Raw genomic sequence first — 23,013 nt, forward strand, 5'->3', positions numbered from 1 at the left:
TAAAGTTGCCTGCACCTCACGCACACACACACAGACACACACACACACACACCCCACCACACGCACACACACACACCCCACCACACGCACACACACACACCCCATCACACGCACACACATACGCACCGCACAAACACCCAATGCAAACGCACGCCCGCAAACACACATACTGCACGCACATAGCGTACGCACCCCACACACACACACACACACTCCACGGAATCATTCCCTCGCACACACAACCAGCTTGCATCCCAGAGCCGGATGACCTCTGACCCCTACAGGTACCCGGGTCGAATGGCCTAAATGATCGATGAGTGTCTCCATCCTGTCAGAACGGAGACAGAAACCCATTGTTACGATCCCCCAGTCGGTCCAGACACCCACTCTACTTCCTGCCCATGACTGGCACGGTCACCATGGAAACCTGGCCTCATAGTTATTATGCAGATAAGGTCCTCAAGACAAGACAGCTGATAGTGCTGCTGTCAGGGCCCGGCTTCTGATAGGATATGAGAGAAGGCAGGGGAGGGGACAGAGAGTGCTTCAATCTGCATCTCTATTGTGTTAATTAACGTGGGTTTGGTGCTTTGTTCTTCTTTTGCTTAATTGGACATATTCTTAGTCCAATTAAGCAAATTGCACTCTCTCTCCCTCTCACCCACTCTCACCCCCCCTCTCTCCCTCTACTCCCCCTCTCACCCCGTCTCTCTCCCTCTCACCCCCTCTCTCTCCCTCTACTCCCCCTCTCACCCCCTCTCTCTCCCTCTCACCCCCTCTCTCACCCTCTACTCCTCCCTCTCCCCTCTCTCTCTATCCTACTGGTCATGGTGGGTTACTGTATGACTTTGTTCTGCTGTGACCCCCGGGGCCGGAACCCATGACCCCCCAAGGAGACAAGAGCCTCACACAGACTCAGAGCACGCCTGGCACGCTCACACACACAAACACACAAAAAAAAACACACACAAACACACACATATATATATATACAAACACACGCGCGCACACACACACACACACACACACAGGCACACACAAAAACCCAAGCATACAAAAACTCACACACACACACTTACACTAACAGGCACCCAACACAAACAAAAACACACACACACACTCTTCTTCAGACACACACAGACAGCCACGTACACACACACACATACAAACACACAAAAACACGCTTACACACACACACACACACGCACACACACACACACACACACACACGCACACACACGCACACACACACACACACACACAGGCACGCTTAGAGAGACACACACTTCAATTACAATCACTCATGCTTACACAAAGGCACGCTTACATACAAAAAGGCCTACGTTTACACACACACATGCTCACACACACACACACTAAGACAGCACAGTCACGAGACCCAGGAGTGGAATATAAAGCTGTTCTCCACACGCTCCGCCGGAGGGCTCACAGAAATAGAAGGATGGCTCCTTTGTTCCTCCAAAACCCTTCAGTCTGCAGGGAGCACTGTCTTCACACTGGGAGGCTTCTCTCTCCGCCTGCTCCTCCTCCTCCTCCTGCTCCTCATCCTCCTCCTCCTCCTCCAGCTCCTCCTCCTCCTCCTCCTCCTCCTCCTCCTGCTCCTCTCTCCTGCTCCTGCTCCTCCCCCTCGTGCCTCCTCCTGCTCCTCCCCCCCTCTCCTCCTCCTGCCCCTCCCCCTCTCCCCTCCACCTCTCTCCTCCTCCTCCTCCCCCTCTCCCCTCCTCCTGCTCCTCCCCCTCTCTCTTCCTCCTCCTGCTCCTCCCCCTCTCTCCTCCCCCTCTCTCCTCATCCTGCCCCTCCCCCTCTCTCCTCCACGTCTCTCCTCCTCCTCCTGCTCCTCCTCCTCTCTCTCCTGCTCCTCCCCCCCTCTCCTCCTCCTGCCCCTCCCCCTCTCCCCTCCACCTCTCTCCTCCTCCTCCTCCCCCTCTCTCCTCCTCCTGCTCCTCCCCCTCTCTCCTCCTCCTAGTCCTCCTGCTCCTCCCCCTCTCTCCTCCTCTTCTCTCTCCTGCTCCTCCCCCTCTCTCCTCCTCCTGCTCCTCCTGCTCCTCCCCCTCTCTCTTCCTCCTGCTCCTCCTGCTCCTCCCCCTCTCTCCTCCTCCTGCTCCTCCTGCTCCTCCCCCTCTCTCCTCCTCCTGCTCCTCCTGCTCCTCCCCCTCTCTCCTCCTCCTGCTCCCCCCCCTCCTCCCCCTCTCTCCTCCTCCTGCTCCTCCTGCTCCTCCCCCTCTCTCCTCCTCCTCTCTCTCCTGCTCCTCCCCCTCTCTCTTCCTCCTGCTCCTCCCCCTCTCTCCTCCTCCTCTCTCTCCTACTCCTCCCCCTCTCTCCTCCTCCTGCTCCTCCCCCTCCTCCCCCTCTCTCCTCCTCCTGCTCCTCCTGCTCCTCCCCCTCCTCCCCCTCTCTCCTCCTCCTGCTCCTCCTGCTCCTCCCCCTCCTCCCCCTCTCTCCTCCTCCTGCTCCTCCTGCTCCTCCCCCTCCTCCCCCTCTCTCCTCCTCCTCTCTCTCCTGCTCCTCCCCCTCCTCCCCCTCTCTCCTCCTCCTGCTCCTCCTGCTCCTCCCCCTCTCTCCTCCTCCTCTCTCTCCTGCTCCTCTCTCCTCCTCCTCCTGTCCCTCCTGATCCTTTCTCTCCAGAGAGACAGACGGAGAGAAGGATACAATCAGACCAAGAAACAGACAAACAGACAAGACACAAGTCAGACAGACCGAGCGACAGACAGACAGAAAGACAGACAGACAGATGTGTGGAGTGCGTTCAGACAGCAGCTGTACAACCAGCTGCTTTGTGTGTTTATAACGGCAGCTAAACGTTAGTCGCGGCTCCAGAGAGCTCTGAGGGTCCGCTGTCCCGGCCCGGCACCCTGGGGCAGACCCCTGGTGGCTCCATCCCTCTGTAACTGTGGTGACGGTCAACACCAACCACATCTTCCACTGCTTCTTGAGAGGGGCACTGCACCCATCTCTTATCTTATTTTTAACTTATGCTAGTTATCTCATGTTAGCTTAGCTTCCGCTGGCTGGGTTAGTTAAGTTAGCTCTGTTAGCTTAGCTACAGCTGGCTGGGTTAATTTAGTTAGCTCTGTTAGCTTAGCTACAGCTGGCTTGGTTAGTGTAGCCTCTGCAAGCACTCTGTTACAGGTCACCTGTACTGAACTCTGTGCATCTTCCTGTTTCCATGGAGACGAGCAAGAGATGATAGTGGACCATGAGAAGTTGTTGAGAGAGAGAGGGGAGGAAGAGGGAGAGGGGGAGAGAGAGAGAGAGAGAGAGAGGGGTCCTGATGTCCTTCTCTCATCATATATATTTGATATTTAAAGTTTTTTACTTAGACCTCATAATTGTTCACCTCCTTTGGCAATGTTAACATTTGATTATCATGCCAATAAAGCTCTTTGAATTGAATTGAGAGAGCGAATGTGCCGTCACCTAGCAATCATCATCCTTACCTAATCACCATCTTAACTAATTATCATGTTTTCAGAGAGGTGAATGATGTATTTCACAGGGAGGCTGTGATTGGCTGTGGGCCTGCTGGGACGGCCTATCAGTGACCTTCAACCAGAGAGAGAGCGTTTGAACAGGATGACTTCACCACCGTAGAAGCCAGAATCCAGAGGAGGTGTGTGTGTGTGTGTGTGTGTGTGTGTGTGTGTGTGTGTGTGTGTGTGTGTGTGTGTGTGTGTGTGTGTGTGTGTGTGTGTGTGTGTGTGTGTGTGTGTGTGTGTGTGTGTGTAACAAGGTGACTTTTCTCATGATGTGTAAACTCAGCCCTGCCAACTTGGCTTCTAACTCACCACGGCAACAGGTCGGGGGAGGGGGGGTTCTGAGTGAGTACATATTTGTGTGTGTGCGTGTGTGTGTGTGTGTGTGTGTGTGTGTGTGTGTGTGTGTGTGTGTGTGTGTGTGTGTGTGTGTGTGTGTGTGTGTTTATATAGTGTGTTTGTGTGTGTGTGTGTGTGTGTGTGTGTGTGTTTGTATGTCTGTGTGTGTGTGTTTGTGTTTGTATATGTGTGTGTTTGTGTGTGTGTGTGTGTGTGTGTGTGTGTGTGTGTGTGTGTGTGTGTGTGTGTGTGTGTGTGTGTGTGTGTGTGTGTGTGTGTGTGTTTATAGGGCTTTGAGGGAGAAAGGTTAAATATATTTTTGATGGGTCCTCAAAAATCCAAGCTGAACAGTATTTCTGCATGCATTCGTCTGTGTGTGGGCGTTCGTGTCTGTCTGCGTGCGTGTCCTTGTGTGTGTGTGCGTGCCTGTCTGCGTGCGTGAGTGCGTGCGTGTGTGTCTGTGTGGGTGTTGTTTATCAGGACTGAGGGCAGTCTGATCTCGCTGAACACACAGGAGGTCACCTTGAGGGTCTGCATCACCAACCACGCTAACGCAGATAGCACGCTAACACAGATAGCACCCTAATGCAGATAGCACGCTCACGCAGATAGCACCCTAATGCAGATAGCACGCTAACGCAGATAGCAAGAGCCCATTTGGCGCTCTTACCGTGGACGGCATCAAGCAGGTAGGAGGACTTCCTCTGAGGGCTGGGGTGAGGGTGAGGGTGAGGGTGAGGGTGAGGGTGAGGGTGAGGGTGAGGGTGAGGAGCTGTGAAAGGCTTTACATCTCATCTCTCAAAAAAAAGTATGTTTCTTGAGAAGACCGCCGAGGTCCAGATAATAGGAAAACTTCAGTACATAATTATCCTAGTAAATTATATAATATTACATATGATCATATTAAGCTAATTTTTACAGGCCGCGCCCCCCCCCCCGTTGAGATCAACTATAGCAGCACACAGGCCACGCCCGCATCGTTGAGATCAACTATATCAGCACACAGGCCACGCCCCCCCTCGTTGAGATCAACTATAGAAGCACACAGGCCACGCCCCCCTCGTTGAGATCACCTATAGCAGCACACAGGCCACGCCCCCCTTGTTGAGATCAACTATAGCAGCACACAGGCCACACCCCTCTAGTTGGGTCAATAGATGTATTGTTGCCGTGTCGCTGAAGGCCATGTTTCCATCTCAATGAGCCTCACTTATTCCCAGAATAACCGCTGGTCAAAACAGAAAAACACACTGATATGAGAGAGAGAGAGAGAGAGAGAGAGAGAGAGACATTTTTCATAAAAATCCAGCTATAATTAATGCTAAGTTATTATTAAATGTATAGACCATCTACTCATATCTCATGTTACTCTAACACTACAAAACATCCATGAAAAGCCTTAAAACATGTTTGAAATAATCCACTCGAAGCTCAACATATTATGTTATAACTTTATTCAAAGAACACTTGGACAGAATCAGTTTTTCTACAACAGAGTGAAAGAATTGTGGCCTGGAATGTCCATTAAGGCGGTTACCGACGGTAACTGTTGGCTACCGACGGTAACTGACGGTTACCCAGGGATACCAACTGTAACTGACGGTTACCGACGGTTACCCACGTTACCCACGCTGGGCCGAGAGGGTGGGGGGGAGGACAGGCGAGATAGGGAGAAAGAGACAGGAGGGGATAGTATAGTATAGAGGGGGTACAGTAGATAGAGGAGTACAGTAAAGGGGTACTGTCTCTCATTCGCCCTGGAACCCCTTTATTACATTAAAGGTACCCCTTTTATACAGTAAAGAGGTACGAGCTGGGACTTGTGTCAGGGCTAACAGTCTAAGCAGAGAGATGATAGCATGAGCTAAGACACTGCAACAATAACTTTGTGCTGAACAACCTTCTGGACAGAGCAGGGGTTGTTACTACTGAATGGCTGTCAACTAATTGGTTCATTTGTGAAAACTAATTGGTAAATTGGTCAACCTGGATGACGCTACTCAATAAGGAGCATTGACGACAGGACGTCGTCATGAGAACATCCAAATTATCCTCATGTACCGGGGTCCGGTGGAGCGGATCCTAGCGGCTCACATTTGATTGGTCGGGAGAGGAGAGCTGGGATATGGTGTTCAGTGAAGGTCTCTCCTCAATCGACACGGTACAGATGTTCGCCTACACTCTGACCTCTGACAACATCAGGGTAGAAAAGACAGACGACATGGATATTTACACACTTCATAAATAGGGGGGAGGTGATGACCCGTCGGTCACGTCCGGTCCCGGTCTAATGTCTGTGGGGGTGTCTCCATAGGGGTGATGGAGGGGGGAGAGGGTGCTGAAAGGTGAGGTGGACCCGGTTCTAGTCCTCTTCTGGATCCAGAGACCTGCGGAGTACACCCCGTTAGAGGCTGAGACCAGCAACACGACGCGACGGGACCGAGACCAGAGATCTAACACGGAGCACCCAGTGGGAGAGCCCCGTGGTCGCGTTACGCACGGGAGCTCGCGCTCCCGTGCGTATCAAGTGCTCGACCATTTAATCAATATGACGTTTTATCATTGTGCTAATATCGCGATGTGAGAGTGTGTGTGTGTGTGTGTGTGTGTGTGTGTGTGTGTGTGTGTGTGTGTGTGTGTGTGTGTGTGTGTGTGTGTGCGCAGTTGCGCACGCGTGGGTAACCTCGTGCGTGCGCGCGCTGCCTCTCTTACCGCGGATTGTGAACGCGTCGACCGCGGTGTCTCTAGGCGACGCCGGGCGCCGCGCCGCGGGCGGTCTTGCCGTGTCCTTGAGGGGGCTTCCCGTGTCCGGTGGGGGTCTTGCCGTGCCCGGGCACCCCCACCCCTGGGCCGGCCAGCAGCTGCTGCTTCTGCCGCGTCGAGCGCACGGCGAGCACCGCCTGGCGGTTCTTGTACTGAACCATCTGCAAGGTGATCTCCGCGGACCAGCCCGCCTCCTGGGGGCTCCGGAAGTCCACCTCCCGCCCCTCCGTGGTCACCACCGTGAAGTACACGTACTTCCCTTTCCGCTCCACGCAGTCCACCGTCCTGATGTTGGCGAAGTGCAGCTGCTTGATGCGGCCGGTGTCCCCAGGCGGCTGCGGGTGGAGGTGCGGGTGGTGCGAGTGGTGGTGCGGGTTTGGGTCATGCTGTTTGGGCGGCAGCAGCAGCACCCCCTCCTCCGTCAGCACGCAGCGCTTCTTCTTCCACCGCTGCAGCAGCCCGTCGCCGCGCTTCTCCAGCAGGCCGTCCTTCAGCGCCTCGCCGCCGCCGCTCTCCAACATCTTGGCGTACGTGGCGTACGCGCCGCGCGTCTTCACGCACCGCTACCGCGTGCTCGCTCCAGGGGACCCGCGGCGCGCCTCGTCGGGGAGGCGTTGGACGAGGAGCTGCTGCGGACTTAACGCGTCTGGTAGTCCGGTGGTCGTGCGGTGGTCGATGTGCGAGAGGGAGTGAGGGAGAGGGGTCTGCCCGTTTCGTTGATTCCCCCCCACTTCTCCGCAGCGCCCCGCCCCCCTGAGTGACAGCCAGAGGGGACGGGGCTCGCGACGTTCAATTGAATATTTATAAAACATATACCGAACTAATTAAAGCTTCACATCTTCCACGTGAGGATTAGTCGCCCCCCCCACCTCAATCGAGACCACTGGACGAGGCAGATGTTGCCGGCGAGTGACTCGATCCGTTTGAAATGATGTGGTGACGTCACTCGACGGAGCCCCCCGCAGTCAGAGCGCCTGATTCTGCAGACCCCCCCCCCCCCCCCCCCCCGACTGCTTCTGAAACACCAGGATTCAGCTACTGGATGATACACTGATGAAGTGGTCATACCTAACAGTAGTGTTCAGTGAGCAGGGTCATGTAGCTGTATGAAGGGATCATACAGAACAGTACTATTGTAAAGGAGTGTCTCCACTGATGTACATTTTCATACACTCTGCGATGTCAATGAAGTGAGTGTCTTTGAACATCCTTATATATATATATATATATATATATATATATTACGGTACTGAAGCCACACATTATTTCCCTTTGACAAATTAACTTTTGGAAGTCGCTTTGGGTATAAGTCAGCCAAATGCCCTAAATGTAAAATGACTGCACCCACTTTCTCCTCGGATCGGTCACGTCTTCTACAAAACGCAACACACCTCCTCTAGGGAGTAAACAGTGTGTGTACTCCCTAAAGGAGGCGTTTTGCAGAAGGCAAGTACAGTGAACATCGACTCCTGAGTCAATAGTGAATAAACCAAGGTTACCTTAAGAGAGGCACCATAATGACGACTCAGAGACGGCAGCACACGTTGAACCAGTTTATTCATGAATATACACGTACAGTTATTGAATACATTGGTAACTTGTAGCATAGCATTTAACCCTGACAACAGCTGCTAACTTTATACCCTGGCTGTCCACCGGGGGCAGTTCAGACCACGAGGGGGGGAGCCAATCATCTTCTCTTATTGCTCTAATGTGCTTCAGGCAGGGGGGGGGGCAAACTTCTTATTGGTGCTTTGTTTCCTTCACAGTGATAAAGTTGAACTTTGACCCCAGGGGGTGGGCGTGGTCAGAGCAAGGTGTGAGTCAGCTGACCTTTGGGGCGGGACTTAGAAGTGACACACCTCCGACCTCGGGTTGGAATCTCTCTTGGTGCACTACGTCTGCCGGTCCCACACACATGCAACGCTCTCTAAAAATCAGACGAGGTTTCAACACCAGTTCAACGCCAGACACGACTAACCCGCTAGACGGAGGCTAGCACGTCAACCAGCCAGAAACAGGCTCACGTGTTAGCATGCAACCCGCTAGACTGAAGCTAGTGCGCTGGATGCTAACTGACGGTACAAAGTGCAGGGGCTAGGGTTGGGGAGGGGTTGGGGAGCTAACTGGTCCCGAAGGCCTGAGCAGCGGCGACACATGGTTCTGTTAGTTGACCTGGTCGGGTGCCGGCCAGGGATGCTGGAATGTTTGATTTAGGGAGTGGACCCGGGTTTCTAGGTTTGATGTGGGGGGGGGGGGGGTCACTAGGACCCTGATGACCGACTGGTTCTGATCCATCCTCCACCCCCGCCGGGTCCCAAGTGCTACAGAATCTTCCAGACCGACCCTGAAGGGCTGGAGAAATGGGGGAGGGGGGGGGACAGGACAGGGGATACTGGGGAGGAGGGAGTATCGTCACGGTGACGCTGCCTGCATCAGCTGTTGTCCACGAGTAAACACAACCAAAGTGAGAGTAAACCTAGCGGAGGATACCATGCGACCTGCAGGGGGGCTATAATACAGAGGAGAACACAACGGAAAAACACCACGTATACCAGGGTTTAAGACGCTAAAATACTACGGGATCACTAGTATTTTAAGATGCTAAAGACCTCGTATACCGAGCCGGGCTCGCTGGGTTAGAACAGTTCTGGTAACAAAAATCTTAAACCCCTTTTCTCTTTTTTTCTTCAATTTATTTCTACCAAGAAAAATACAAAACATCATAAGGCGGTGCGAGTCTAGTAGGAGTCTTGTTACAGTGTCGTTAGTCCTCCGAGCAGCAGGGGGCGATCTCACTGCTGTTTACACTCGGGTGTTGGGTTGGCGTCCTTCTGCAACGAGACCATAGCGGAGAGGGAGGGGTTAACATGGCGCACACGCACACACTACAGGTGCATACACAAACACGCACACCACTACACACTGGACTATCCAGAGACAAGATTGGGGAGGTTGGGTTGAATCGTTCGTCTGGGAGGTCAACCAGGTAATGAAAGTTCAAAGGGCTTGTAATGGAGTCAGCATAACAAGGCGCACATCCCCAATGATGCCTTGAACACAAAACAAACAGCAGCCGACCTGCTCATAAAGGTAATGTGTGAGGTGTGATGGTTCCATTCCTAGTGCTCCCCCTGCTGGCCGGGGGAAATGCATGAAGGCTGTGGCAGACGTTTCAGTGAAAGGCTACAATAACGGTGGTCTTTGAACTCTGCTGGTCCAGAGACAAACGCCTTCATGACCGTGTTCCACCATTCTACCTGAGCTTCAACACCGATAGATGCTTTAAACACAGGACTACTCCGTACACAAAAAGGGTCCTACATTTAGTGGCCCCGACCAGGAAGTGGCCCTGACAAGGCCCTGACCAGGAAGCCCACTGCTGGAAAACATCTGGTTTTCCAGCATCGTATCAGAAGTAAAACTCGAAAGGCAGGTTTCCCCATGATTACTCAGATCCATATTCAACTGGTCAATCGGCCAGGTCTGACCCATGCCACTGGTCCTACTGGTGAGGACACCTGCTGGGATATGCTTTGTGTGTACTGGTCTGCCTTGGTTCAGTCTCGCTAAAGTAAACCCTGAAATTAGGAACATGTCCAGCATGGCGACGTCTAGAACGGGCACACAAGCAAACCAAACGGGGGGGGGGGGGAGGGGAGGCCTCTCAACATACAGAATAGCCCTGGTTACCGGGACGACGGGTTAGAGGGAACGCCACGACACCCCAACAGGTTAGTGAGGTGGAGGGAGACGAGGGGGAGAGAGAGGGGAGCAGAGGTGGAGGAGGATGGGGAGATGGAAGCCAGGCAAAAGGAAAGGTGATGGGAGGAGAGCCATGGGTACCTACCAGCATATTGTTAGTGCTCTACAGACACCCCGCTAAACCTAGTGGAGAAACGTGATAACACAGGCGCTGGCTTAACCAAGGCATCCCAGAGGAACACAACGACTGAACAGAGTGCAGAATACAGAAGGTCACGGAGCCCTGAGCACGACGTCAGGTCGAGGACTTGGCAGTCTATGGATTTATCCAGTCATTTAGCACAGTGTTATCCAACGTGATGCGCAAAGCATTCTGAGGTCATTAAGGGGTACTAGGGTCGTCTTGCTCCAGGTACCAGGACATTCAGGTCAATAAGGGGTGTTGTTCTAGGGGGTACCAGGACATTCAGGTCAATAAGGGGAGTTGTTCTAGGGGGTACCAGGACATTCAGGTCAATAAGGGGTGTTGTTCTAGGGGGTACCAGGACATTCAGGTCAATAAGGGTGGAGTTGTTCTAGGGGGTACCAGGACATTCAGGTCAATAAGGGGGGAGTTGTTCTAGGGGGTACCAGGATATTCAGGTCAATAAGGGGTGTTGTTCTAGGGGGTACCAGGACATTCGGGTCAATAAGGGGGAGTTGTTCTAGGGGGTACCAGGATATTCAGGTCAATAAGGGGGAGTTGTTCTAGGGGGTACCAGGATATTCAGGTCAATAAGGGGTGTTGTTCTAGGGGGTAGCAGGACATTCAGGTCACTGAGGGGGTGGTAGGGTCAACCAGGACATTGGGGATCAGACCTCACTACCCTTTCCTCTTTAGGATGGATCTAGGTAGGGGAAAGTCATCTTTGAGGATAGAGGGTTTTGTAGCATGAAATGAAAGTTAGGATTGAGAAAGACTTGAAATACAAGAAGTGTTTTGCTCTAGTGTACTGGAATATGTACAAGTTAGCAAAGCCTTTATTCACCATAACCAGCTCTCAGCAGAGGGTCAGCTACTAAAACCACATTCATAAGGCATTTCCCCGACCTATGCATAACCGCTTTATCCAAGGAGTCACTTATTCACGTTTGGAGTGTAAGTGGGTAAGCAGGTATGGGCATGCATGGGTACTGAATGTTATTGAGTTTGGTTAGGTTTCTCAACGTGGTGACATCAGGGATCCGGGGCACGGATCGGAGCACTTGACAATATGTATTCTGTATGTTGAACCCCAACAAACCAACAGCTACAGCAGTGGTCCTACGCCAAACAACAAAGGTAATAACCGGAGACCCCAAACTTATGGAGGAAAATATCAAATATGCTAATATCGAAACGCTGTGTTGGTGTGGCAGCGATGCCAGCCATAGCAGTAAAGTAATCATGTCTAGTTTACTTCTGTAAAGGTCATCAATCAGAGATGCACCTTACAGGCTAGAAGACCAGTAGGTGGTCTACAGTATCCTCCAGAAGGGGGCGTTTCACCAGTCTTCTGAGACGCGAGGGGTAGTTTGAGAGATCATTTTTACTAAAAGGGACAAAAGAATAATAATAATAATAAAAAGAAGTAAATATACAGGATTATAGCCGTAGGCCAATTTACATCCTTAGTCCCTGACTGAAAGATGGTCCATAAATAAATAAAAAATAAAGCCAAATAATGAAAATCATAATATAAAGTAAAACACACTGACTAAAACGTCACAATTGACGGTGTTAACAGATCAGCGGGAGTGGACAAATGATCCCAGCTAGTGACCACATGGTTATGTTTAGCACGAGGACAGGTCCAATCAAGGACCACTGCGGTAGCCGTTTCAGTTCCACACCATCTTCATCACACAGGAGCTGTGGTCTTACCTTGGGATCGTAGTCGGGGTCGTTCTCCTCATCAGCCTCTTCCTCTCCCTCCTTATAGACAGACGGACATAGTACAGTTAGTGCTACAGAGTCTTTAAGACCAGATCACCAAGGCAACACCTAGTAAGTTCCGTCTCAACCACCATCTACTAGTTTGGTCTTACCTCATCATCGGCCTCTTCTCCCTCCTCATCATACTGCAAAGGGAAAACAAGGGTTACCACGAGTCACCCTCATTAGTTCATCAGCACCTTATGGGTCAAAAGGAAACCTTGCATCTTCTTACAAGGTTACCACTAGTTTGGTGACAGTTTTAGAAGGGGTAACTCTAGTCAGTCGGGTGACGACCACTCGTCAGTCGGGGGACCACTAGTTGACTCACGTCATCGTCGTCGTCCTCGATGGCCTCGCCGGTGAAGTACAGCACGGCCCGGGGAACGATGCGCTCACGGATGAAGTGTCCGATCTCGAAGTCTGCCGCCAGGACCGCCTCAGAGTCCTCATCCTGAAGGGGACACGTTACCAGACACCGTTAGACCCCAACCCGTTAAAGACCACCCAGAGCGACACCATGGTAACCCCCCCCCCAAGCGCCATCACCACGGTAACGGGGTTACAACCATAGAAACTAGATGGATCGCTAGAGAAATACTGCATAGCGACACAGGATCACCATGGCGACCGTACCGTCACGGCCTCACCATGGTGACAACAGCCAGCCACCACTGGGAACGTCAAAGTAAAGTTCATCCACTCACCAGCTCTCCGCTCTCGGGCACTGGAAGAGGGAGAAGGACAGAAGGTTAGAGACCTCTCCACGTCGACATGAAGGTGAACAGTCTGTGTGCAGCTCCCCTCTTTAGAGTGGGCTGAACCTCGAGGGTTCCTGAGGGACAGGTAAGACCGCTCCTCACCTTCCGGCGGCGTGAAGAAGTTGAAGAAGGAGTCGTTGGGGACGGTCTTGGTGACCGTCCTCACCGTGCCACGGCCCTTGTGCTTCTGCTTCTTCTTGATGGTCTTCAGCGTTACGTTCTTCCCCTTGGTCCAGTCGATCACACAGCTGAGGAGCAGGAAACACCGGGGTCAACATCAGACCTTCTGGTCAGGACTGGGAGTTGGAGAGTCCGTCCCTACACAGACCCTCTGTCCGTCCATACACAGGACACGAGTCCTTCTGCATCACCCTTCATCAGCGTTCCCATTCTCAGGTCCATCCAGGCCCCACATTACTGGACCAATAACCCCCAGCCCTCTCAAGACAGAAAGTCAGAGGGAGGCCGCAGAGGAGGGGGTCGTCCGCCAGGGATACAGGAGGGCGACAGGTGGATGTACCACGGCATCACAAGGCTATTTAGTGCCCTAAAGGACATGGAGCAGCTTTGAGCCCTCCATCCATGCAGTGAGGGGCACCTACCCGGTACAGCCCATGATCTCGGGCCCGTCGAAGGAGAAGGGTTCCGTCTCGTCGGGCTCGGACCTCATCTTGTAGGTCTTGGTCAGCAGAGTGTTGCTGAAGAAGTCGTTGGGCTCGAAGTGGAAATCTAGAGAGAAGCTCTGGAGGACAGAAAACCTTTCAGTTCATGTGTGGATCTAAAGACCCATGTGTGAACACTGGTGTCTCGCGTCCCAACTCACCATGGGTTGTCCCGGGTCAGAGAACTTGACTTTGATGTCTTGTAGATGTTTAAGGATGGGTTCGTCGTGCTCCTGTGGACAAAGACCAAAGTTCACGAAACCCAGTTAACGCATCCCTCCTCATGGAAGGTTATGAAATCACACAACGACATGTTGAACAATCCGTCTTCAAACATAGAAGGGCTCCATGTTCATCGCTACTGTAATCTAAAATGTGCACCAGTTTAAATGGCACTTATATAACGTATGCACTTTCATGTTGTACGTCCTGGCACTTAGGCAGGTACTTCATGTAGCATCTTATCCTAGCTAACTTTGTTGTGTACGGGGAATGGGTTAACCTAGCGATGGTTAGTGTGAGGGGGATGTTCATGTAGGATGTTACTAGTGTAAATGTGGATGTTCATGTAGGATGTTACTAGGGCCCGACCGATTCATCGGCCTGCCGATTTAATCGGCCGATAATAGCCTTTTTGAAAATAATCAACATCTGCCAAAAAGACGCCGATTACAACCGATTTCTTATTTATTTTTTTTAGAAATATTATTGCGCTTATTATCCTGCAGATTGCGCTCCTACTCGCCTTGCTAACTAACAACTTTAGCTGGAGTAAAAAAGAGGAGATTGAATTTTACCGTACAACATGAAAGCACGCTCGCTCAGGCAGCTCACCAATGTACACAAGACGCGTTGTTTGAGCATGTTGTGCCTGTTTTTCTTTAGGTCCCAGGCCATGTTAATTTGTTATACTGTAGACTCCAACGGTGAGACCATACTGCTCAGCACGCACGTGTTAGTCACTGCTCACGAGCGCAGCACATTGGGAGTTAGTTATTTATTTTACATTGCTCATTTTTGACTGTAAATGTATTCTAAAACACTCAAAGGTTCTACATTCAATTCACATATTCGTCAAAAGTGTTTAAAGTACATTTAAGGTATCAAAAACTACGTTTTATAGGCTTTTTTTTGTTTTGTTTTTAATCGGCCGATTAAATCGTAATTTTTCTCTGAAAATAATCGGCATCGGCACTCAAAAATCAATATCGGTCGGGCCCTAGATGTTACTACTATAAATGTGGATGTTCACGTAGGATGTTACTAGTGTAAAAGTGGATGTTCATGAAGGATGTTACTAGTGTAAAAGTTGACAAGAAGCAGCCAGCAGAGGGGCCCCCGAACTCAAAGCTCCCCCTGATTGGCTGAGCGGCTCTGGCTCACACCAGGCTCTGATTGGCCTACCTGGAGCATGTCGCTGAGCAGGTCGACGTTCTTGAAGACGGTGAGCCAGAACTCGGGGATGCCTTTAGGGTCCTCCTTCTCCTCATCCTTCTTCTCCTCCTTCACCTTGGCCTTCTCCTTCATCTCCTCCTGATGGAGCACACAACAAGACTGCATCAAGAACAACTCCATCACCGACAGAGGAACACAACTCATCACCCACATAGTCACAGAGGAACACAACTCATTCCCTACATACACACAACTCAACACCCTCAGTAAGAGGAACGCAACTCATCACCCACATAGTCAGAGGAACACAACTCATTCCCTACATACACACAACTCAACACCCTCAGTAAGAGGAACACAACTCATCACCCACAGTCAGAGGAGCACAACTCATCACCCTTATAGTCAAGACATTTCTGAATTCAAACTTAACCCTACCAGCCCAGAGTGATGTCAGTAGGGCCAAAATCAAAACAGGAAAAGAGTTCAGGTTCTGGTCGGCGTCTACCCGTTATTAAGGTTTCTATAGATGGACTCGTTCCTACTGGTTTCAGCTGATGGTACCAGCTGTATATAGGGAATCGTTCCTACTGATGGTACCAGCTGTATATAGGGAATCGTTCCTACTGATGGTACCAGCTGTATATAGGGAATCGTTCCTACTGATGGTACCAGCTGTATATAGGGAATCGTTCCTACTGATGGTACCAGCTGTATATAGGGAATCGTTCCTAGTACTGATGGTACCAGCTGTATATAGGGAATCGTTCCTTCTGGTTTCAGCTGTATATAGGGAATCGTTCCTACTGGTTGCGGCTGATGGTCGCAGTTGTATACCGGTTCTAACGGGTTGTGCCTGGTTACTTACTGTCAGTTCTTCCTCCTCAGCGGCCTTCCACTCACACTCCTCGTCCGTGGGCTCGTAGACGGCCTTCACGATGTCGCTCCTCTGAGGAAACACAAGAGCGTTAGCATCACAGTAGCATCATTACCAAGCAGCTCACACTGGGGCTGACAGCTCGCTATTGCCCCCCCAGGCTAAGAACTAGCTACCACCTCCTCCAACTATATTGAATATTTCATAATACCACACAAGTTTACAAGTTCAAGAGTTCAGCATAGGTAAGGATTTGAGGTCAGGTGTGGTGTCTGAATGTTGTGTCTCGTCCTTCCGAGGAGGATATGGGAGCTGGGGGGGGGGGGGGGGGGGGGAGTGCTGCATCAACAGTAATGAGAGGCCTAGTTAGCAGCCCCGGGGACATCAGCGGTTTGTCTCAGCAGGAGACACTGGAGCCATCAGGGGGGGCTGGGGAGTGATGTGGATCTCAGAGTGAGACGTGGGGATCTCAGCGTGAGATGTGGGGATCTCAGCGTGAGACGTGGGGATCTCAGCGTGAGGATCTCAGCGTGAAGAGTTTCATGTATCCGTGATCAGGTCGTGTCCTGTGAGGCGTGTCAGGAGAGAGAGCGTGTGCAGAGTAGTTCCTGATCAGGACGGTACAGACCCACAGGGAGGGGGTACTGGTCAGGTGTGAGTGGGATGGTTGACGGGGTACTGGTCAGGTGTGCTCTGGTTGACGGGGTACTGGTCAGGTGTGCTCTGGTTGACGGGGTACTGGTCAGGTGTGAGTGGGATGGTTGACGGGGTACTGGTCAGGTGTGAGTGGGATGGTTGACGGGGTACTGGTCAGGTGTGGGTGGGATGGTTGACGGGGTACTGGTCAGGTGTGAGTGGGATGGTTGACGGGGTACTGGTCAGGTGTGAGTGGGATGGTTGACGGGGTACTGGTCAGGTGTGAGTGGGATGGTTGACGGGGTACTGGTCAGGTGTGAGTGGGATGGTTGACGGGGTACTGGTCAGGTGTGAGTGGGATGGTTGACGGGGTACTGGTCAGGTGTGAGTGGGATGGTTGACGGGTACCTTGTCGAAGAGGGGCTGGTAGAGGGCGGCGTACTTCCTCTCCAGCTCGTGGACCTCCTCGTAGAACTTGGCCTCTATGTGGGCGCACTTCACCTGGAGGTTCTTCAGGGCGTGTACGCGCCGCTTCACCACCTTGGGGAGGCTGGAGAGAGGTGGGGGTTCATATAGGTGATGTGGACGGAGGGAGGGCAGAGTATGCGTGGTGCTACAAGCTCACCTCTAACGGTTTTTAGGTGTACTGAACAGCTTCCCTGCGATCGCCAGGGGCGTCGCCGTGTGTGTACAAGTAGTACTGGTACCTCGCCATGCGCGTGTACACTGGTTATACTGGTACCTCTCCATGTATCCAGAGGGCGACCCCACCAGGCTGTGTGTTCTGGTTATACTGGTGTTACTGGTACCTCTCCATGTATCCGGAGGGCAACCCCACCAGGCTGTGTGCACTGGTTATACTGGTGTTACTGGTACCTCTCCATGTATCCGGAGGGCGACCCCACCAGGCTGTGTGTACTGGTTATACTGGTGTTACTGGTACCTCTCCATGTATCCAGAGGGCGACCCCACCAGGCTGTGTGTGTACTGGTTATACTGGTGTTACTGGTACCTCTCCATGTATCCAGAGGGCGACCCCACCAGGCTGTGTGTGTACTGGTTATACTGGTGTTACTGGTACCTCTCCATGTATCCGGAGGGGGACCCCACCAGGCTGTGTGTGTACTGGTTATACTGGTGTTACTGGTACCTCTCCATGTATCCGGAGGGGGACCCCACCAGGCCGTCCAGCCTCTCCTGCAGCGCCGCCAGGATCTCTGGGTTCTGCATCATCTGGACCGTCAGCTGGCGGGCTGCAACACAGAGCCGAACACAGGGCACCGTCACATCACTGGACCAATCAGAGCCCATCGTCACGTCACTGGGCCAATCACAGAGCACAGGCCGTCAGTGGGCCAGTCAGAGAGCACAGGCCGTCACTGGGCCAATCAGAGAGCACCGTTACTTCACTGAACCAATCAGAGGGCACCGTCACTCCACTGAACCAATCAGAGCACCGTCACTCCACTGAACCAATAAGAGAGTACCGTCACGTCACGTCACTGGGCCAATCAGATTACAGTCACGTCACTTGACCAATCACAGACTACGCAACCACTTCATGTGGAAGTGTCTCATCATACATAATTCAACACACGCTTCTACCAGATCCACCAACTCTGGCAGCATCTGGCAGACCTCATGTAGATGAAGGGAAGCAGTATGCCTCCAACACCCACAGAAGACTCTAACAAGGCCCTGAAGTCTTTGTTTTGTAAAGATAATCCTGCTCTAAAAATAGACGTCTAATTTCAGCCATGAAGGCAGCGGAGGGAGGCAGGAGATGTTAGTGTAGCACATCAAAGTCAGCTCAAAGCCCACTGGGTTCTACAAGCCATCGCTGGCCCAGACAGCCTCACCACCTCAAGCCACTGGCCCACGCAGCCTACATTAACCATCCAGTTAACATACACTGTGCTCCTCATATCAGGAGACCAGCAGAAGGAGCAGAAGGAGGAGCCTTAGAGAGGGACTCGTGTCAGGGCTGCTGCTCAGTGTGAGTAGTAGTGTGTGTTGAGGCGAGTGCGTGTGTGTGTGTGTCGTGTAGGTGTGATGAGTCGATTGTGTGTAGTGCAATGTGTTGAGTGCTTAGTGCAGGTGTTTATGTGGTGCCAGGTGTTGTGTTGTGGTCCGTGTTCCACGCAGTACCTTTGCTGTTCTCATCATCTCCCGTCTCTTCCTCCTCCACCTCCTCTACGTCCTCCATGTCGGCGGGGTCCATCTCCTGCTCCTTGCTGCTCAGGAGGAACACAAGTCATGTGATTAGTAACTCCGGGAGGCCTACAGGTAGGGGTCAGGGGTCACCTGGCTCTGGGAGGCCTACAGGTAGGGGTCAGGGGTCACCCGGCTCTAGGAGGCCTAAAAGGTAGACTAGTAGACAATGTGGATCGAACCCAGAATCTTGTGTCTTGAGCCGACACACTAGCCCACCAGGTGCCCAGCCTGTTCAGAGTGGCGGTGTTTAACTGTAATAAGCACTGGGACCGGCCAGCCGTGACCAAGAGCCACACAGAGCCTCTCCATTACACCAGTTAAGACCAGCTATCGAATGACACTTAAGACGGAAAAACAAAACTATTCATTTACACAAATACGTGAAAATCAGGCACAGATAATAGCAAAACTACAGAATATGATCCATTTTGATGACCACACTTTTAGGAGAAAGAAAGGTCTGCCAGGGCGAGTGGCGCCCCCCACTGGCGGCCGAGTGTCAAAACACTGTATAAATGTCACCGTCTGGACCGCAGGTGTTGAGTGGGCACTACCAGACCACAATGGAAAACAGGATGGACACAATGACGGCGGAGAGAGGGAGATACAGGCGAGACAGACCGGGGGGAGAGGGGGAGATACAGGCGAGACAGACCGGGGGGAGAGAGGGAGATACAGGCGAGACAGACCAGAGGGAAAGAAGGAGATACAGGCGAGACAGACCAGGGGGAGAGGGAGATACAGGCGAGAGAGACCAGAGAAACGAGGAGTCATTGTGGTCTAGCCTTCTTTGTCCTCAGTCATTAAAGATTTAACAGCCATTTAACCAATTACAATATCTGCTCAACAGCCCCATCTCCTAGACTGATTAACATAATTAAGCCCTCTCTTCCTGGCCACAGTAATGATAGCCTGTGTTCCTCCAGCGCCTGTTAGGGTTCCTCCAGTCTAGAGTGCCTTAGACCCCTTCTGCTCTAGACCCAACTGCTTTAGACCGATGTACATTAGTCCTGTAAAAGTTCCGTTACTACAGGAAAGGGAAGGGGGACAAGACTGAATAGAGCAAGTCTCAAGAGAGCAAGTCTGAAGAGAGTGGAGAGAGAGCAACAGACCAGTGGTAGAGAGAGACAGAGCGATTGAGAGAGACCTGCAGAGGGAGAGACCAGCAGTGAAGAGACCGCAGGGGAGAGACCTGGACACTAAAGTGGAGAAGTGAGTTACTTACTTGTCGAGGTCGGCCATTTTAGCGGAGTAGGGTGGTGCTGTGGAGAGACCAGAGAGACCATTAGGAGGAGACCAGAGTTACCATTAGGCAGGAAGAGGACCAGGATGAGACTGATGCAGTCAGCAGACTGTTGGGCTGGGAGGTAGTATGGGTCCAAACCATCTATTCCCACACAGGCTTAACACCCCCCACCTGGTCCGCATGGAAGAACAAAACGAACCCCCCCAGAGACAGGCCAACAATGAGGCTTCAACGGCACTGGTTGTACTGGGCAGCACCCAGAGTCCACCAGTAGAACAGTGGGGTTGTACTGGTCTGCTCCCAGTGTCCACCTGTTGTAGTGAAAGTAATTTGATGGTTCTATATAGTCAATGGTAAACTCTTTGCTCTGCTTCCACATGCCAGATTAAACCAGCGTAATCCAGATTATTTTTGTCTGTTATAATTTACGATGTTTAAACCTTTAGTGACAGAGGCAGCATCGTGTGGGGGGGGGGGGGGGTATACGGAACTCACCTCAGACCTCAATCTACACCACCCAGGACAGGCCGTCCTCTATACACCACAGATCTTCCTCATCTAAACTTCCTCTTCTGTGGTTTTGAGGGGAGACTAGAGGGTTCCGTAAACAGCGTTAATGATTGTTTGGATGCCTAGCTGCAACTAACAAAGTTAATTATTTAGTTGACTCCGTTTCTACATGTGATGCTACAGGACTGAGGGTGTGGAAGTAGAGGAGGTGTCAGGTACCAAATGCACCAATCAGTTTGGGCTTAGCTCCACTACCTTCACATGGCCACAATCAGACCAGTACAGGGGTACACATGGGCACACTCAGACCAGTACGGGGTACACAACGTGGTTTCACTCAGAATTAAAACGCTTCAAATATCTATATCTCCATCTTAATCTACGATAGTCCTAATTATTAAAAAGAAAATTACTTTCACATCACCGAACTTGCAATTAAGTATCTAATGACAAACAACTCTAACCTTGTATAGTAAACTCAAATTATTAATGTGGAGTTCCCAGCGTTAAGGACATGGTGTAAAAACAGTGCTTCTCTAGAACCGTTGGTGAGGATCCCATAGTCAATGATTCAGATATTAAATGCATAACAAAACACGCACAACTTCAAAGTAAAAGTCCCCATTCCTCTATAATTCCTGATGAATATTATTGTTGACATTATTGTTGGACTAAGTATAGGAAACTCAAGACAGCTGTCCCTAATAGCCTGACAAACCCTCTGAAAATACGAGCTCATTGCCGATGCATTACGGAAAGTGTGTCTGATTATATGGAGGTCTACCATGGAGAGGATGTCAGGTTGATGAACCTGAATGTGTTGAGCTACAGCAGCGTGGTCTACAAGAACATCCTCACCCACTCCACACACAAAGGAAACTCACTAAATGATGAACACCAGTTGGTTTAAACTCAACTTTTATTTTACGTTTTCCCCCTCAAAGCAAACTTGAACCTGAATGGCAGTTCAGCTCCAACCAACCTCTGTCCGACCACATGTTGAACAACCAAGCATCATCCCTTCCACACATGAACACACTATCCCATCACCATGCTCACCCCTTAACCACTGACCCCATCCTAACTTTACCCTGGAAAAACACACGCCCCTTCATAACTTCACCCAGTAACCCCTTCACCCATACTCGACTTCCTCACGTCACCCCACAAGCACTCACCCCTTCATCCCATCACCCCATAACAACTTCACATTTTCATCATATAACCAGTAACCCCTCCACCCATAACCACATTCACCCCTTTACCACTTATCCATAAACACTCACCCCTTCATCACGTCCCCCAGTATAAGCTTCATCACTTCACCCATAACCACTCTACCTTTCATCACGTCACCCAGTAACCCCTTCACCAATAACCAAAGTCAAGACTTCATCACGTCACCCCATAACCCGCCAAGCCTCTTCATTATACAGGCCCGCCAGCGAAATCTGATAATTTGACAGTAGGTCCACGGTTGGTTAGCAGAGTTAGCCTAGCATCTTCCCCAGTCCATCCCCAGCGCGTGGGGCTAGCTCACCAGCTAGCCTCCGCTAACCCCACGCTAGCTCTGGCTTAGCTCCTCTGCTAGTTTGATGCGCACTTTGGGCTGAAAAGTGAAGCCTGGCATTAGGGGCTCCTGTCTAGAGGCACTTAGCCCAACTAACCAGCGGGGTGCCGATGCTAGGGTCCCGACGCGGTGCCCTAGCATCACGTTGGGCTAGCAGCAGGCTGAACCCCTTTTTAACGGGAGCCTCGTCACCGAAATAAGGTCAAGACCGAATTAAAATCCGCGTCACCGCAGAAGTCCCAATATTAATTTTAAACTATAGGGTCTCCTTTAGAGGACCTCATCTGAGACCGAGGACCGGACCCGCTGACAGACCGGGTCCGGAGGGGACCGTGTGTCAGCGATGGGGGGTCCCGGGCGGACCATCATGGAGGAGCGCGATGGCTGCGGTCTTCTCGAGCCAACAGAACCGTTAACCATCGCGTACCGCGGTGGGCCGACCAGAGTTCCCCGCGGCGGGCAGCTGCACCCTACCCCCCTACCCCGGGTGTGGTGTCAGAGTCTCGACGCGGCTCCTACCTTGTGGTGCGGGCGGTGAGGCTCGGATGTGAGGCGGGGAAGCGGACCGGGGTGAAAACACTCCGCTCTGATGGCGGTAAAAAGGGAGAGAGATCCCGCCGCCCGCGCTCATATACATTCAGCGTCATCACGTAAAGCGGTGGTCACGTGTGGCACGCCGCGCATGGGCGGGGCCGCGAGCATCCATAGCAGCATGTAGCCATACAGCTAGTTATCACATAGCTAAGGTCTAAAGCTAGTTAACCTGTAACTAAGACCTAAAGCTAGTTCAGCTAAGACCTAAAGTTAGTGATCATGTAGCTAAGACCTATAGCTAGTTATCATGTAGCTAAGACCTAAAGTTAGTTATCATGAAGATAAGATCTAAA

The 23,013-nt window shown here is 51.7% G+C and overlaps 2 protein-coding genes across 5 annotated transcripts; both read right to left on the minus strand.

Annotated features, from left to right (window-relative positions):
• Positions 1 to 5,283: 5,283 nt before the first annotated feature.
• On the minus strand, positions 5,284 to 7,425 carry phlda1 (pleckstrin homology-like domain, family A, member 1). Its single transcript, XM_056589224.1, has 2 exons — positions 6,546 to 7,425; positions 5,284 to 6,220 (listed from the first exon to the last, which is right to left on the minus strand). Exon 1 carries the CDS (start codon positions 7,115 to 7,117, stop codon positions 6,578 to 6,580), a length of 540 nt encoding a protein of 179 aa, XP_056445199.1. The 5' UTR covers positions 7,118 to 7,425; the 3' UTR covers positions 5,284 to 6,220; positions 6,546 to 6,577.
• Positions 7,426 to 8,116: 691 nt separating this feature from the next.
• On the minus strand, positions 8,117 to 22,753 carry nap1l1 (nucleosome assembly protein 1-like 1). 4 transcript variants are annotated; one of them, XM_056588784.1, is made up of 15 exons: positions 22,646 to 22,753; positions 20,026 to 20,062; positions 18,735 to 18,820; positions 17,737 to 17,839; positions 16,995 to 17,136; positions 15,942 to 16,022; positions 15,083 to 15,211; positions 13,840 to 13,911; positions 13,619 to 13,758; positions 13,119 to 13,264; positions 12,963 to 12,982; positions 12,587 to 12,709; positions 12,369 to 12,401; positions 12,205 to 12,255; positions 8,117 to 9,430 (listed from the first exon to the last, which is right to left on the minus strand). In XM_056588784.1, the coding sequence occupies exons 2-15, from the start codon at positions 20,040 to 20,042 to the stop codon at positions 9,392 to 9,394; spliced, it is 1,182 nt and encodes a 393-aa protein (XP_056444759.1). In that variant the 5' UTR covers positions 20,043 to 20,062; positions 22,646 to 22,753; the 3' UTR covers positions 8,117 to 9,391. The 4 variants fall into 4 exon arrangements, with proteins under 4 accessions (XP_056444759.1, XP_056444761.1, XP_056444762.1 ...); XM_056588785.1 differs by lacking the exon at positions 8,117 to 9,430 and adding an exon at positions 10,447 to 10,484; XM_056588786.1 differs by lacking the exons at positions 17,737 to 17,839; positions 18,735 to 18,820; positions 20,026 to 20,062; positions 22,646 to 22,753 and adding an exon at positions 17,668 to 17,695.
• Positions 22,754 to 23,013: the final 260 nt, after the last annotated feature.

This window comes from Gadus chalcogrammus, chromosome 4 (assembly GCF_026213295.1).
Source record: "Gadus chalcogrammus isolate NIFS_2021 chromosome 4, NIFS_Gcha_1.0, whole genome shotgun sequence".
Classification (NCBI taxonomy): domain Eukaryota; kingdom Metazoa; phylum Chordata; class Actinopteri; order Gadiformes; family Gadidae; genus Gadus; species Gadus chalcogrammus.

Bases quoted from the DNA above. Each gene is read 5' to 3' on its own strand.
- phlda1 (XM_056589224.1), bottom strand. From the start codon at position 7,117: ATGTTGGAGAGCGGCGGCGGCGAGGCGCTGAAGGACGGCCTGCTGGAG.
- nap1l1 (XM_056588784.1), bottom strand. The intron at 13,912-15,082 runs GTAGGCCAATCA...CTTTGTCCACAG, and splicing joins TGCTCAGCGACATGCTCCAG to GAGCACGACGAACCCATCCT. The intron at 12,983-13,118 runs GTGAGGAGCGGT...TCCCTCTTCCAG, and splicing joins CTTCTTCACGCCGCCGGAAG to TGCCCGAGAGCGGAGAGCTG.